Source organism: Lynx rufus, unplaced genomic scaffold (assembly GCF_022079265.1).
Source record: "Lynx rufus isolate CCGP_SWC_20201006 ecotype Redwood Valley unplaced genomic scaffold, mLynRuf1.p SCAF_4, whole genome shotgun sequence".
NCBI classification, from domain to species: Eukaryota; Metazoa; Chordata; class Mammalia; order Carnivora; family Felidae; genus Lynx; species Lynx rufus.
The window spans coordinates 54,029,488-54,045,964 of record NW_025814856.1 but is presented as its reverse complement, the minus strand read 5'-3'; the positions used below and the strand labels follow the sequence as shown (position 1 = coordinate 54,045,964).

The 16,477-nt window shown below is 55.1% G+C and overlaps 1 protein-coding gene across 1 annotated transcript in view; it reads left to right on the top strand.

Annotated features, from left to right (window-relative positions):
* Nucleotides 1–12,327, top strand: part of PLXND1 (plexin D1) — a 60,160-nt gene extending 47,833 nt beyond the window's left edge. The window contains exons 21-36 of the mRNA XM_047095818.1: nt 1,094–1,201; nt 1,297–1,409; nt 2,258–2,362; nt 2,882–3,012; nt 3,393–3,591; nt 4,667–4,813; nt 5,013–5,169; nt 6,002–6,105; nt 6,189–6,252; nt 6,958–6,992; nt 7,264–7,368; nt 7,863–8,026; nt 9,197–9,344; nt 10,461–10,601; nt 10,762–10,836; nt 11,096–12,327. Coding sequence (XP_046951774.1) covers nt 1,094–1,201; nt 1,297–1,409; nt 2,258–2,362; nt 2,882–3,012; nt 3,393–3,591; nt 4,667–4,813; nt 5,013–5,169; nt 6,002–6,105; nt 6,189–6,252; nt 6,958–6,992; nt 7,264–7,368; nt 7,863–8,026; nt 9,197–9,344; nt 10,461–10,601; nt 10,762–10,836; nt 11,096–11,212 — 1,913 coding nt within the window. The 3' untranslated portion in view covers nt 11,213–12,327. The remainder of the gene's footprint in view (nt 1–1,093; nt 1,202–1,296; nt 1,410–2,257; nt 2,363–2,881; nt 3,013–3,392; nt 3,592–4,666; nt 4,814–5,012; nt 5,170–6,001; nt 6,106–6,188; nt 6,253–6,957; nt 6,993–7,263; nt 7,369–7,862; nt 8,027–9,196; nt 9,345–10,460; nt 10,602–10,761; nt 10,837–11,095) is intronic.
* Nucleotides 12,328–16,477: the final 4,150 nt, after the last annotated feature.

The following is a 16,477-nucleotide window of genomic DNA, read 5'->3' as shown; positions in this document are numbered from 1 at the left end:
CCCACACTTCTGAAATGAGTCTCTCATGGGCAGCAGATAGATGCATCTTGTTTTTGTGTTGGTTTGTATCCGTTCATCCATGTCTTTTCATTGGAGAATTCAGTCCATTTATATTTAAAGTAATTATCGATAGGTACATACTTATTGCCATTTCATTATTTTCTGGCTATTTTTGTAGTTTTTCTCTGTTCCTTACTTCTTTTGCTCTCTTCCCTTGTGGTCTGACAGCTTTCTTTAGTGGTGTGCTTAGATTTTTTTCTTTTGTGTATTTTATATAAGTTTTTTCTTTGTGGTAACTGCAAGGTTCACATATAACATCTTAGGTTTATAACAGTTTCTTTAAAAAAATTTTTTTGATGTTTATTTTGGAAAGAGAGAGAGACAGAGCATGGGCAGGGGAGGGGAAGGGCAGGGGGAGAGGGAGGCACAGGATCCGAAGCAGGCCCCAGGCTCTGAGCTGTCAGCACAGAGCCCGACACAGGGTTCAAACTCACAAACAGCGAGATCATGACCTGAACTAAAATCGCACACTTAACCAACTGAGCCACCCAGTCACCCCTATAACAAGAGTCTCTTTTAAGTTGATATTAAGTCAATTTTGAGCACATTCCAGAGCTTTATATTTTTACTCTCCCCCATTTTATATTTTTGATGACACACTTTACATCTGTTTTATGTATCTCTTAGCTAATTATCGTATTTTAATTAATTTTACTACTTTTGTCTTACTCTTCATACTTGCTTTCTAAGTGTTTGACCCACTACCTTTATTTTATAATGTTTACCACTAGTTTAAACACACACACACACACACACACACACACACACACACACCACTTCTTTTTATAAGAATGGGACATCAGAGTTATTTTCCAGGGCGTTCCCCAACCCTTTACCCTGTAGGAGTTTTCAGCCCACCAGGGAGGGGAGGACTGTAGGCCGGGGCAACCGTCCACCTTCCCACACCCTGCCCAGAGGAGCAGGAAGCCAGCAGGACCTCTCACTCCAGGCCCAGGCCCTGCACACTGCCATGTGCCGACAACTGTTTTCCAAAGGGCTTTCCAGGCCTGACCTGCCTCTCTACTGCCTGCAGCCCTGTTTGTCTTCTGTACCAAGAGCCGCCGTGCAGAGCGCTACTGGCAGAAGACTCTGCTGCAGATGGAGGAGATGGAATCTCAGATCCGAGAGGAAATCCGAAAAGGTAGTGGGTGGGGAGCATGCGGGACTGTGGACCTTGGCTTTCCCATCTGGGGAATGGGTTCAGGATCTATTCACAGCTCCCTGCCTATCCACCAGGGTTTGCCGAGCTGCAGACAGACATGACTGATCTGACCAAGGAGCTGAACCGCAGCCAGGGCATCCCTTTCCTGGAGTATAAGCACTTTGTGACCCGCACCTTCTTCCCTAAGGTCAGCCGGCACCCTTGCCAGTCACCTCAGGGGTTCCTTGATCTTTTTCTGAGCCATGCCAACCTAGAGGGCACTTTTAAGCAGATGGGAAAACTTGGTGCTACGTGGACCCCGTGAGCAATGCGTAACCTGCATGCGCATTTATGGCAGCCCTGGCTATCTGCCCTCGCTTGCCAAGGGAGGGGTCCCAGTTTCTCCTCTCACTCTTCTTCTCTATTCATTTGATGTTTAACTGTCCGTATGGAAGCCGGCTCTTAGCCCCACTCTCCTGGCGGGTAGGGCCTGCCTCTCCCTTCACTAAGGGGGCTCTCCTAGCCCCCAGTGCCCGCCCCCCCAGCCTCTCTCAGCACTGATGGGCCCCTTCCCAGTCAGGCTTTTGGTCTCCACGTCCCCTCCTCCTGCCCACGGGACTCTACCTCAAGCCTCCCACCCCTCTTTGCGTTCCAGGGGCTGCTGCCCTGTCCCCCCCTTCCCGGGCCCAGCAAGAGCATATGTGCTGGTGTCCACTACCCTGCTTTTTGCCCTTCTGCACTGTTTACCCTGCGGCAGCCCAAACAAGGCCACGCTGTAGTTCCCGCTGGCCTCTCTGCGCTTTCTCCTGTTCCCCACCGAGCTGCTTTTGCTTCCTCTTAAGCCTTGTGCATTGCCACACCTTGTGTCGTGAGGTTCCACCCTTTCCTTTCCCCCATGAAGCCCCTTGGGTCTCTGGACCCTTAAGGCCCTGCGCATGGCCTACTGCCTCTTCTTCCTTGACAAGGCATCCCTTTGCATTTGTTGAGCGGCCCTTGTGTGCTGGTGAGGGGAGACGCAGCCCTGCTGAGATGCTGGGGGGTGGTCTGCCCCTACAGTGTTCCTCTCTCTATGAAGAACGTTATGTGCTGCCCTCCCAGACCCTCAACTCCCAGGGCAGTGCCCCGGTGCAGGAGACCCACCCATTGCTGGGAGAATGGAAGGTGAGTACCCCATGCAGGTGCATGACTTAGAACCAACCCACCCCTCTTTGGGCCCCGCTTTCCTGTTCATCTGATCCATGGGTCCGAATCACCAGGAGTTGGGAGGAAGGAGTCAGTTATTGCAAGATAATGAGCCCTCCATCCCAGGAGGCATTCAAGTGTCCATTCAGGGTGTGGTAAGTGCTGACCCTAAGCCAGGTAGTGAGGAGAGAGGATTGGGCCCTTCTGGATATCCCACTCCATCTGCTGCTTAGAGAATGGAAAATGAGAGGTTCTCACGTAGAAGGAATCTGGGTTACCTCCAGGCACCTTTGACCTTCTGTGAGCCCCATTTTTCAGCTCAATTGAGCCGTTATTCCCAGTCATGGGGAGTTAAGAGACCTCTACCATGAAAAGGTGGTGAGCTCCCCATCCCAGGAGGCATTCAAGGAGACATTCAGGGCATTATAAGTGCTGACTCCTAGGCCTGGTAGAGGCACCAAACCCCTGTGGACTCCCCAGCACCAATTGCTTCCGCAGATCCCGGAAAGCTGCCGGCCCAACATGGAAGAGGGGATCAGCCTGTTCTCCTCATTGCTCAACAATAAGCACTTCCTCATTGTTTTCGTGCATGCGCTGGAGCAGCAGAAAGACTTTGCAGTGCGTGACAGGTCAGGCTGCAAGGCTCTGGGAGAGGGACAGGGGCCTGTCAGAGGCCACACAGCCCGTCCTGGGTTGGGTGGGGCAGTTTGCAAATCACCTTGCCCGCTAGGCAATGGACATCTACCCAGCACCAGGCCCTTTCCTGACTTTTCTGGGCCTGGATGCCCAAGGTCTAGGCTCGTGGGCACAGTGGTTACTGTGGATGCTAGAGAAATGGCCCTTTCTCCAGGTGGGTTTGAGCTGTGCCCACCCATCGCCAGGCACCACCCACACAGGCATACCTGGGCTCGCCAGGCCCACGAGGCAACACCGGCACCCCCTCCTCCCACTCCTCAGATCCCAGGGCCTCTGGCTGCAGCCAGTGCTGATGCCCCACACCCACCCGCAGGTGCAGCCTGGCCTCCCTGCTGACCATTGCGCTCCACGGCAAGCTCGAGTACTACACGGGCATCATGAAGGAGCTGCTGGTGGACCTCATCGACGCCTCGGCTGCCAAGAACCCTAAGCTCATGTTGCGGCGCACAGAGTCTGTGGTTGAGAAGATGCTCACCAACTGGATGTCCATCTGCATGTACAGCTGTCTGCGGGTAAGGGGGGCGGAGCTGCACCACCAGGGCAGCGGGGACCACCACCTCCCAAGCCCATGTCACGTCAACTCTGTCATCTTTGTGCAGATGAGGAAAGAGGGGCTCAGGGAGCAAGGAGAGTCCTAGAGGGTCCATTATACAGACAGGGGAACTGAGGCTCAGGGAAGGCCTGGCCTGGCTTCCTGTAGGGGCTCGGAGCAAGCTCAGGGCAGAACAGAGACTGTCACCGGGCTTTGTTCTGGAAGATTGCTGTCTTGGTCATCAAACCCTCCCTTGCGTGCCTTTGGGCCACAGCTCTGAGTTCACATGATAAATCAGGCCCAGTCCCAGCCCTTAAGATTCCCCCAGGCTTAGAGCGGACAGGTGTGGAAATGGCAATTAAAATACAGAGCGATAAATGCCACACAGTGGCACTCCACCACCGATGCCTTGGACCCGGTTACAGGGCTCAAGGTGGCTTCCTGGAAGAGGCAACCCTAAGCTCAGGTCTGAGGGCTTAGCGGGAGGGTTGGGGTATGAGGCCCAGCCTGGCCCAAGACTCTCTCTACTCACCAGCTTGTGATTTGACACCACATTCCGTGTTCTAGTTCTCCCTAAACGCACCCTGGGTGGCTTAGCAGAGTCACGGGCCTGGGAGCCAGCTGATCTGGGGGCTCGAGTCTAGCTCTGCTACCTCCCCACTGGGTGACCCTGGGAAGGTTGATTGTCCTCTCTGAGCCTCAGCAGCGAGGGGGATATCCCATGCCTGGAAGAGTTGCTGGGATGACCAAATGAATGTGCCTGCCCCCAGACGGTGGTTTTCCACCTTAGAATCCATGGAGACACAGGGGGCGGGAGGGGGTGTAGTGGACAGGAGGCAGGGAGATGTGGGGAGAATGACACCAGGATCCAAAAGGAGGATGTTACACAGTGTGGAGGTGTTAGCGGAAGGGGTGGTGAAGGCATTCAAGGTGGGGGCCACAGCATGGCCAAAGGCTTGGGACCTGGAACATGGAGGGTGGGCAGGGAGGCAGTGCGGGCTGGGCTGGGCTGGGCTTGGCAGGCTGGGCCTCTGACAGCCCTGTGCACACCCCAGGAAACAGTTGGGGAGCCATTCTTCCTGCTCCTGTGCGCCATCAAGCAGCAGATCAACAAGGGCTCCATTGATGCCATCACAGGCAAGGCCCGCTACACACTCAACGAGGAGTGGCTGCTGCGGGAGAACATTGAGGCCAAGCCCCGGGTGAGTTGGGCAGGACCAGGGCAGCTAGCTGGGCAGCAAGGTGGGAACCATCTCCCAGGCTGACTGGGAGGGGAACCCGCATGCCCGGAGCATCCTGACCTTAATCGTGACCCAGCCGTCCTGGGCAGGCTGTTGCCTTGCCTGGGCCCTGGGTAGCGATGGAAGGGACTTGCTGACTGTCTTCTCTTGTCTCATGCAGAACCTGAACGTGTCCTTCCAGGGCTGTGGCATGGACTCGCTGAGTGTGCGGGCCATGGACACAGACACGCTGACACAGGTCAAAGAGAAGATTCTGGAAGCCTTCTGCAAGAATGTGCCCTACTCTCAGTGGCCACGCGCGGAGGACGTTGACCTCGGTGGGCAGGGGCCGGGTGGCGGGCCTTAGCCTTTGGGCTGCTCCAGCGGGAGCTGTCCCTTGCCTTGGTTGTATACTCCTTTCAGTTAGCGAATGTACGTTAACTGAGGCACCGGGGACATGGAGATGGATGATCAGACAAGATGCCCATCACCAGGGAGCTCCTATTCTGGCAGGGAGACGGGTACTGCAGTGTGAGCAAGCTGCAAACAACAGCAAAAAGTATTCAGGAAAGGCTTCCTCAAGGAGGGGGAGTTGGAGTGGGTTTTGAAGGATGCATAGGAGTTCTAGTTAGACCAAAAAGCTAAGAACATTCGTTCTATGACCACAGGCTTTTCATAGCACCTGGTCTGTCCAGGCCCTGTTGCAAGCACCAGGTTCTAATGATAAATAGGTGCTAGGTGCAGTGACTGTTCACAGCAGGTTGCTCACCAGGGCTGGTAGGCCGGGGCCAGGATAGGGTAGGTGATGAGGTTGGGCAGGCACTCAGTCACCCAGATCCTGGAAGGGCAGAGTCTGTACCTAAGGACAGTGGGGTCATGGAAGGTATGTGATCCCTTTCACACGTGGTACCTTTTATTTCATTGGCATTAATAAAGTAACGATGTCAAAAATGAGGACATTTCTAAACCTGCTCTGTGCCCACCATACCCTCTCCTCTGGATCTTTTTCCTCCTCCCCATTCTACAGATGGAAAAATAGAGGCTCAGAGAGAGGCATGGCTTGCCCTGGGTTCCACAGAGAGAGCAAGAGACCTCTCCCTGGGGGGCCCAGGCTGGTGCTGCGCCCTCCAGCCAGCTCCCCGCCCCTGACACCCTGCTCCCTGCCCCCAGAGTGGTTCGCCTCGAGCACACAGAGCTATATCCTCCGGGACCTGGATGACACGTCTGTGGTGGAAGATGGCCGTAAGAAGCTCAACACACTGGCCCACTACAAGGTGAGGGCCCCGGCCCCACCCATCCCCCACTTCCACCCTCCCTAACTTCTGACCTCTGACCTCGGCCTCTCCCCTCCTGTCAGATCCCCGAAGGTGCCTCCCTGGCCATGAGCCTCACAGACAAGAAGGACAACACACTGGGCCGAGGTAGCACCGGTGGACATGGGGAGGGTGTCTAGGCCAGGCCTGGGCTTTCTGAGCAGTCATCATAGGGAACCTGAGGCTTTAAGAGGCAGGACTGGGCCAGACTATTGTCTCCTTGGTTGGGGCAAGGGCCAGGCCAGCCCCTCTGCCCCAGTACTGCTTGGGCAGGGCCTGTGGCCAGGCCTCCTCAGGCTAGTATCCTGCGGGCAGCCAGAGAGAGGCCCCAAAAGGGCGGGATGTGGTTTCAAGAGGTCTGGGCAGCTGCCAGGCTGGAGGGGGAGCTGGTCTGTCCATCTGGGCTTCAGGCTGTGTCCCTGCCTCAATTCCACCCCCCATCCACACCCTCAGGCTCCCCAGGCCCAGCTGCCAGGCATGGGGTCCTCGGCTCCCGGCATCTCAGGGTCCCCTCCTGAGGTCAGGAGCAGGACCTTGGGCCTGTCCCCACAACTTAGGAGGTCTGGGTTGGGCAGTGGAGGGGGTGAGGGCAGCCAGCCTTTTCCCCTCTGAGGGTCTTTCCCCTGTCCATCTGTTGACTCTCTCTCTGTCCCTCTGTTTCTCCTTTCTCATGTGTCTGTTTCTCACTGCCTCTATCTCATTCTCGGTGTCTCTCTGGATCTCTCTCTCTTGCTTCTCTCCATCTTAATGTCTCCATTTCTGTTTGTCTCCCCTCCTCTCTCTTGTTTATTTATTGTGTTTTCCATCTCACAGTGAAAGACTTGGACACGGAGAAGTATTTCCATCTGGTAAGTGCCCGGCCTCTGGCCCTGGGGGCGCCCGCCCTCACCGGGTGTGGACTTGGCTTCCTGCCACCCTAGGCCTCTGGGGAAAACATTCCCAGCCCTGGGAAAGGCTGGGGACTAGGGAGCAGAGGGTAGGTCCCAGAATCACCCTCATCCCTTGGGCACCACAAAGCGCATGTGGAGCTAGATACCTGTGGGTTGTGGGATTAGACTGCCCACAGGATGGCCAAGGGTGGTACCAGGTGCTGGACTGGCCCCCTTCCCGGCCTCCTAGGTGTTGCCCACGGACGAGCTGGCAGAGCCCAAGAAGTCCCACCGGCAGAGCCACCGCAAGAAGGTGCTACCAGAGATCTACCTGACTCGCCTGCTGTCCACCAAGGTGGGCCTCACCTCTCCTCCCTGTCAACGGGCCAGCTATGTGCACATGCCTGGGTATGGTGGGGGGGTAGAGTTCTGTGGGGGCAGAAAGGCTCCCTGCACGAGAGGCTGAGGGCTTTGTGCTCCTCCTGGGGAGTGATTTGCTCACAGCCATGAAAGGTGCCTAACAGACAATTTCTGTATTAGCCAAAGTAACAGGGCAGCAGAGGCCCAGAGGGGTCAGTACTGCCCCCAAGGTCACATAGCTCAGGTGGCCTTACCCATTCCCCGCTTTGTGCTCCAGTATTTGGATTAGTCCTTTCAGTACCCCTGGGAGGAGAATTTCACCAACCTATTTCACAGAGAAGAAAACCAAGGTCCAGAGAAGTTAGGTGACCAGCCTGATAGTATTATGGCTTTCCCATTCACCATCCCAAGCACTCCGAGCTAGGAGAGGTGCACACTCCCCTCCCCACATGGCCCTAGGCTGACCGTAGCCACCCCACTCCTCTGCAGGGCACACTGCAGAAGTTTCTGGATGACCTGTTCAAGGCCATCCTGAGCATCCGTGAAGACAAGCCACCACTGGCCGTCAAGTACTTCTTTGACTTCCTGGAGGAGCAGGCTGAGAAGAGGGGGATCTCAGATCCTGACACTCTACACATATGGAAGACCAACAGGTTGGTGGGCCAATGGTGTGTGGGCGGCGGGCAGGCAGGGAGGGATGTGCGGCTTCATTGTTTCAACGTGGGCAGCAATAGTGCAGCAGTTCAGACCCTGGTCTCTCAGTCCACCTGCCTGGATTCAGTTCCTCTTTTGCCGCTTCCTAGCTGTGTGACTTTGGATAAGTGACTTCACCTCTCTGTGCTTTAGTATTCCCAGCTGTAAAACCAGGGCAATAAAAGTGACCCACCTTAATTGTAAGAATTAACTAAAAGCAAGCATTGTATAAGTTTTGTCCTTACCATCATTTCTCTCTTCCACCCCTCTTGGGCGGGTACCCTCAGCTCCATTTGACAGATGAGAAGCACAAGGCTCACAGAGCAGTGCCCACCCAAGATCACACAGCCCTTGCAGTGGCAGAACCGGGCTCAAACCCACGAGATCTGACTCCTATACCCAGTTCATAGCCTTCCTTTAAGGCTTTCCAGGTCACAGAACCCCACAACTTGTTGAAAACTTCAGCCTGAACCTCAGTAAAAATGATGCCTAGAAGTTTCTGTGCAGCTGCAGGGGCTTCTCAGACCTCTGGGGGAGGGTCCTCCACTCCAAGCTGCTGAGTCAGTGGGTGGCCCTGGGGTGGGGGCACTACCAACTCTCTCTGGCCTCCTGAGACCAAGGCCAAAGATCCAGGCCCTGCCCTCCCTCAGCTCTTTCTGGCTGCTCAGTGGCCCCAGCTAATGGTGGACTTCCTCCTGCCGTGCAAGGGCTGGGAGGAGGAGCCATGTGCTGCCAGGCAGGGCAGGGTTGGGGGGGGGGGTTCTTCTAATGAGAACCAGGACTTGGCTTGAGGCTCCCTTGTGAGAGCAGAAGGTTCTGTGGGGGGTTGGGAGCGGGTATGAAGGTAGCCTGGGCCTGCAGCCCCTGCCCCAGTGTCCTGCCCGCTGCATGCCAGAAACCCGGCTCTTGGCCCCTCAGCTGCTACAGCTGGCAGAGATGATCATCAACACGATTTATGGATGAACAAACGGAGGTTCCGTCTTGGGTCTAAGCCCCTCTGGCCTTGGGGGGGCAGGGGGTAAAGCCAGCCTGTCCTCTGGGCCTGGCTGCCTCCCTCCTTCGAACCCCTCAACGACCACTTCCTTTGCTGCCCCACCCCTCACCCCATCTCCATCACTCCCTTCCCATAGCCTTCCTCTCCGGTTCTGGGTAAACATTCTGAAGAACCCCCAGTTTGTCTTCGACATTGACAAGACAGACCACATCGACGCCTGCCTCTCTGTCATTGCTCAGGCTTTCATTGATGCCTGCTCCATCTCCGACCTCCAGCTGGGCAAGGTCTGCTGCTCCTGGGGTGGGCAGCCCACTGTCAGAGTGGGAGGAGGGTGCCCAGGTGGGGTGCATGGGCCTCAGATCTTCCTGGGAGAGGAACCCAAGGAACTCATGGCTGGGGCGAAGGGGGGGTGGTGGGGACATGGGATGAGCAGGGATGTTCCAACAGAGGCAGGTGCCCAGAAACTGGCCCCTGTGGTCAGAAACCCTGCACCTGCCTCAGGTGTGCCCAGCACCACCTTCCAACATTTAGGCCATAGGGCCAGGCCCGGGGAAGCCAGTATCAATGTGGGAAACCTGCTTGGTCAGGTACAGTATCATGAAGGAATCAGCCAGGCTCCAAGTAGCAGTCCTGATGGTCAAGAGCCTCTGAGTGGGCACTGAGTGAAAGAGTGGGCAGAGGGGAACAGGTGACCAAGACCTCTGAGATGCACATGGGAGGGATATCCCCAAGAGCTCTGCAGGGGGAGGATCCGGCTGGTTTTAGAGAGTGGAGAGGAGGGAGAACTGCATTCTAGGCAGAGGGAACTACCTGGCCAGGGGCAGGGAGGCGGGGGACAATGCTGGCTGCTGTGAACATTAACGAGATGGTATAATTAGACCAGGCACTACAGGATGGCGGGTGCACGGCCCTACCTTCAGCCCATGACTTTCAGAGGCCATGAGAGAGAGAGAATGCCATCACTTCTCACATACGGTCTCCGTAGGCAGGATGCCCGTGACAAAGAACTGGGAGCGTACTTGGCGCGTTTTGCTTTCAGGCGTTGGAAACATGCAGTGGGAAATATTCCACTGAGCCAGCAATCGGGCTTCCAACAATCTTAGCCACCAAGACCCATAACCCTAAGCGAGGATACAAACGAAACAGCCAGCGTGCGACAAAGAGTTGGCGCAGAGCCTGTGCACTTTTCCCCCTAAAGGGAGTGGTTCCCCCTTCAGTCCCATAGAAAATAGGGCAGGGGTTCCATGCCAAAGGGCAGCACTGGGAGGGGGCAAAGAGCCCCTGGTCCAAAGTGATGGGGCCCTTTGTGTGGCCGACGGACGAGGGCTTGTCCAGAAACAGACAGATCTGGTCTCCGCCCGCCGCCTTATCTGGCTGCCGCCCCACTCCTCTCTGCCCAGGATTCTCCGACCAACAAGCTCCTCTATGCCAAGGAGATTCCTGAGTACCGGAAGATCGTGCAGCGCTATTACAAGCAGATCCACGACATGACGCCGCTCAGCGAGCAGGAGATGAACGCGCACCTGGCCGAGGAGTCGCGGGTGCGGCGGGCTCCAGAGGGGCCCTGTGGGCTCGGGACCTGACCCCCAAGGAGGGGCTGTGGGAAGCTGGGGGCTTGTGTGGAAGCGTTGGGGCTGGGCCAGGGCCTGTTTTGAAGTGTGGGTTAACCACCCCTCCCCACTCCCACCTGCTTCCTTACAGAAATACCAGAACGAGTTCAACACCAACGTGGCCATGGCTGAGATCTACAAATATGCCAAGAGGTATCGCACACAGGTGAGTACCCCTGCGGGCCTGGGGTCATGGCGCCCCCCCCCCCCCCCCGGCTTTCTGCCCTGCCCACCTGCACTCTGCTCAGGAAAACCCCAGGAAAGTTTCCTGCTCAAGTATTCACATCCCAGGACATTTGCGCTTTAGGTGTTGGTTGCCAGCAGTAGAAATCAGGCAGCGAGTAGATTGTTCCCCCACTGTGGTGGGAGCCTCTGGGGCCCAGGGCCTCGGGCTGTGACCCAGCTGCCCCCTGCTTCCCTGTCAGATCATGACTGCCTTGGAGGCGAACCCCACTGCCCGGAGGACCCAGCTGCAGCACAAGTTTGAGCAGGTGGTGGCTCTGATGGAGGACAACATCTATGAGTGCTACAGTGAGGCCTGAGCCTGTGGGAGACGGTGCTGGGGAGGGACACGCTGCCCTCGACTTCACTTTGATCCCCGTGCCTCTGACTGCGGCTGGGAAATGACTGAGCAGAGTCAGCTTCTGGGGAGGGGGGAATGGAAGGGCCCCTCTGAGCCTGGCAGAGGAACCCCCCAGCCCTGGCCCCTTGGGCACCTCTTTCTGGCCCCTCCCACCTGCCCCCAGACCTGATCTCTGGACTGGGGACTTGAAAGCTGCAGCCAGTGCCTGGTAAGGCTCCTGCCGCCCACCCACCCCCAGCCCCTGCCCCCCGCCAGCACAGCCTGGCCAGAGCCTCCCCACCCCCAGCTCTGCCACCACCACCACTGCTGCTGAAGCCCTGCCCTACATGGCCCAGCGCCCTCAAGCAGAGCCCCCCGGCCCAGAGGCCGCAGCCGGAAACACTACCTCATCCAATGTGGCAGAGGGGAGGCCTCCTTGCACCAGCCCTGGATCGGTTTCTGCGTCGGCCGCCACAATGTTGTCTCCGTCTGCTGTCACCCAGAGAGGACTCTGGTGGCACACGGTTTCAAGCGGTGTCAGATTGTGGTTGCTTGAGCGGCTGCTGGTGGAGTGGGCAGTGCCCACGGCCCGTGGGCAGGCTCCGTGGGCTTTCCCACAAGCTGGGGCGGGCAGAGGACGAGGGGACAGGTGCTGAAGGGAGGGGAGGGGGCTAAGTTGCACCAAGGCTGTAGCTGGGCTACTTGATCTTGCTGGAAGTGTTTCTAAAGATAGCACCACTTTTTTTTTTTTTTAAAGCTTTTATATATTAAAAAACTTCTCACGCGCCAACTGTGAATAGCTGCCGCTTGTGCAGAGGACCCGGGGAGGGGTCCCTAGGGGCTCCCAACATAACACTGGAAATGACTGTTCCAGAGGACAGGCAGACCTGGCAGAGACCCCCCCCCCCAAAGGCCTGAAAAAAAATCACCCATTCTGTTCCTGTCAGAAGCAACCCTCCGTGGCTGACCCGGCTCCCCCTGCAGCAGACCCAGCCAGCACTGGGACTGGCTCCGAGCCCGTGGGGGCTGGGCTGGAGGGGGTGGCTGGGAAGCTCTGGAACCTTCTTTATAATAAAAGCCTGATGGGAAAACCTGCGTGGGCTCCAGCCTTTATCCTGAGATGGCCAAGGAGGGAAAGGTGAGCTTGTAGTAGAAAGGAGAGGGCAGCCAGGTTTAGAGCCCTGCCTCTGCCATCCTCGTTCACAAGCTTGGGTAGATACCTTAGTTCTAGGAAGGCAATGGAGGATTCAGTGGGACAATGTCTGCTTGCTCTGGGCCTGACCCATAGCCGACCTTCCTGAGCTTGGAGGGCATCCATGGGACCTCCAGGAAGATGTCATAGCTGCCATGTGGGTCCTGCTCCTACTTACCTTTAGAACAGGCCTGTGAGGAACAGAATATTATGCCCATTTTACAGATGTAGAAACTGACTCTCAATGCAGTGGAGGAATTCCGCCCCCCCCCCCCCGCAGGTTGTATAGCCAGGGAGCAGCAAAGTGGGGACACAAACCAGGTTGCATGGCCTCCCTATTCTTCTCATTTGTGCTTCCTCCAGGCGGTCTCCACAGTGGACCCCAAATGGGTGGGGAGGTCAAGGTGACTGTCCTAGGAAAACAGCTGATGTTTACACATGCCCCTTGCATATCTCATCAATCTTGAAAACCCCATTTTTTCACGTGAGGAAATACGCAGTTTCCCCAAGGCCAGTGTAACCCTGGACTGTTTCCAGTGGGGCAATCTGTTCCTCACAGCAGTTAACCTTCCTCAGGGTCAGCACTGCCACAGAACCCCCGGCCCACCCTGCTGGCTCGGGGCCGAAGCTGGTTGGGGGGGGGGGGTGTTCAACGCCATCCCCCAGGAAAAGGTCATTAGCAAACTGGCTCCCAATTAGAAGCTACTCAAGTTAATTATTTTTCCGTCATAATGGGGAAAAAAACTAAGCATACATTTATCAAGAATAAGAACTAGGACAGAAAAATTCATACAATTGAAACAAAATCCCACAAATACCAGTTCTAGAATTAATGAGAACAGAGAAGTGAGAAAAGAAAAATAAACAATTTTTAGCTTTAAAAATAGCCTTTTCCTGTACTGGCTTCGGGGTGGGGGCAGATTCTTTATCTTTTCAAATTTTCTATTCTGAGCACTGATTCCTTTTTATTAAGCAGATTTTCTAATTTAAGTTATTGACACATTTGATAGGGATCTTTTTTTTTTTTGGTGTGATTTGTGAACACAGGTTTCCTGCAGAAATGTCACGAAGTACAAAAAGCACTTAGAAAATAAAGCTATGCGAACCCACCCAAGGTCAATGTCTCAGAGAATGTCGGTCCAGATTGTGTGCCTGCCTGGGTCGGGGGCTGAATAAAATTCGGGACCAGGGTGTACACACCATTTTGTAACCTGCCTTTCCCCCATGCAACAATATGTCAGTAACATCTTTCCGTGTCATTAAATATTCTGCAGCCTGTTTTCATGCCTGATTAACATGCAATTCCTTCTTGAAGTTTCACAACACATTTGCACATGGAGGAAAGCTCTGGTTTCTGGGGTCATTTCTCAACACAGAAGGTGGGCAACTTCTGTGAATTGTCCACAGTTCTTATCTGGGGCCCTGAAGACTTGCCTTGCAGCCTCAGGAGTGTCTTCGCTGTCCGAGGGTCATGGGAGGTGGAGACCTTCAGCGCAGTGTCCTCAAGCGGGGAGGAGACTCGTCCGTGTCTCACGGGTACTGGATGCTGCCCGGCCTCTGCCAGGCCAGGAATGCTAACCCGCTCCTAGCTCGTGGAGTTGTGAGGCCCCGGAATGCCGCCCCAGAGCCTGGCCGGGTGCCTCCCACAACCCCCTGCCAAACCATGAAAGGAGCAGAGGCACAACCAGACCCTCTCCAAGGAAAGTGCTGGCCCAGCCCCTGCCATCTGCTCAAAGTACCCTCGGGGCCCTGCTGGCAGCCACACTACAGATACCCCAGGGAGGCTGTCAGCATAGCTAGAAAAAGCCTCATGTGGGATTCGAGGAAGGAGGGTAGGGTTTTGAAAGAGCAGGGACAGGAAGGGAACTGCCTCATGCCCCATGCTGGCCTGCCTCAGTTTCCCTTTGACTCCCATCTGCCCTCTTTCCCAATTCCTGTCCAGTTTACCTCCCTCTCCCTTCTAACTCACCCATTCTTTCTCTGCCCTGCCTGTGCTCAGTGGTCACCACTTTGACCACCTCTCTGCAGCCTCCGGCCCGAACCAAGTCCTCACCCCAGGAAATTGTCACTGTCGAGTTACCAGGCTGTGTGGACCCCAAACTGTAGACTCATCAGTGACCCCTTTCTTACATCCAACCCTTCAGCAAATTCCACGCACCTGTCTTAAACTTTTACCCAGAATCCACTACTTCTAAGCCCTCCCCTCACCTGGACCCCTGCTGCAGGAGCCGGCCTCCCACTGCCGCCCGTGTCCCCTGCTGTCACTCTGCTGCTCAGGACCCTCTAATGGCTCCTCCTCACAATTACAATGAAAACCAACGAAACCCAAAGTTCTTACCCTGGTTTACAAGGCCCTTCCTGGTCTAGCCCTGGTCTACCCTGCAGTCCTTGTCATGGTTATCTACTGCCACATAACAAACCACTCCAATGCTCAGGGGCTTAAAACAACAGCATTTATTTACAGTGGTTCCCCCTTCTCTGCGGGGGATGCATTCCAAGACCTCCAGTGGATGCCTGAAACTGCACGGTATGAACCCTATATATACTGTGTACCTTTCTAGACGTACATTCCCTTGATAAAGTGTAATTTATAAAGTAGGCACAGTAAGAGATCAACAAGTAATAACAGAGCCATTATAATACTATACTATGATAAGAATTATGTGAATGTTGTCTCTCAAAATAACTTCTTGTGATGATGGGAGATGATAAAAGACCCATGTGGTGAGATGAAGTCAGCGAATGACGTAGGCACCCTGACATGGCATGGGATTACTATTGACCTTCAGCTAATAGGTCAGAAAGATCACCTGTCTCCGGAGCATGGATGACCACAGGTAAATGAAGCCACACAAAGCGAAAGGGCAGATAAGGGGACACTACTGTCCGTTGCCTGTGCATCTGCAATTGGGACAGGGTTCGGCCATGGTGTCAACCGAGGCAGCTGACTACAGCCAGAAGTTCTGGATCCAAGGGGGCACACTCCTACGACTGGCAAACTGGTCAGGGATTGCAGCTGGGGCTGAAAACTGGGATACCTCTGTTCCTTTCCACCGGCTTCTTGGGCTTTCCCACAGCATTGTGGTGGAGTTCTAAGAGCAACTACCAGAACCAAAACCAAAACCAAAACCAACACTACACACAGGGAGTAGGAGCTGCCAGTCTCTTAAGATCTGGGCCCAGAAAGCATCATAATGTCCTTTCCACTATATTCTACCGTTCAAGCAATCACAGAGCCCAGATTTAAAGGGGAGGGATGTAGACTCCACCTCTCCATGGGAAGAGTCTCACAAACGTCACAGCACCCTGGACCTCATCTCCCATTACTGCCCCCTCATTGGACTTGAGCCACATGGACCTTCCTCCAGCTCTTTGAGCCTGTCAGGCATGCTCCCACCGCCGGGCCTTTGCTTCTCCCCTCCTTCTGATTAGAACAGGGCACTACTAGGCATTGAATCGTCTCTGGCTGCTCTCAGCAACTCAAACCCACCTCTCTGCAGCCAGAGGGCTCTTTCTAAACACATACCACTTTAGTCTCCCCCCTTTGCCTATAACCCTCCCTGGTACTCCACTGCCCCCAGGAGAAAGTCTACCTTCCCTCGTCTCCCCCAACCCTCACCCTTACCCCCACCTCATGCTCCTCTCAGAGCCACAAACCCCTTCCTTCTACCACAATGTCCAGCCCCACCTCACATGCTGGGTCCTCTGCCTGCAGCATCCTTCCCCTCAGCTGTCTCCTGCTCATCCTTTAAGACCAAAAGCTGCCTCCTCCAGGAAGCAGTCCCAGATATCAGGCTGGGTTTAACACCCTTTCTGTGCCTCCACAGGCCTTGAACCCTTTACATTGTACAACCTGTCTCCCTGCAGGGCAGGAGTTCCTACCTGGGCCCAAGCCCCAGATGGCCAAATCCTTGGACTTCAGCCTCTCCTCACACCAATTTGTGAGGGGAAAAACACCTTTATTGATAAATAGGTTACAATGAAATAAATAGAGTAATGGTTTTTTGGGAAATAAAAACTCGAGCAGAATCTCAGTCTCTCTCCACCCCAGCT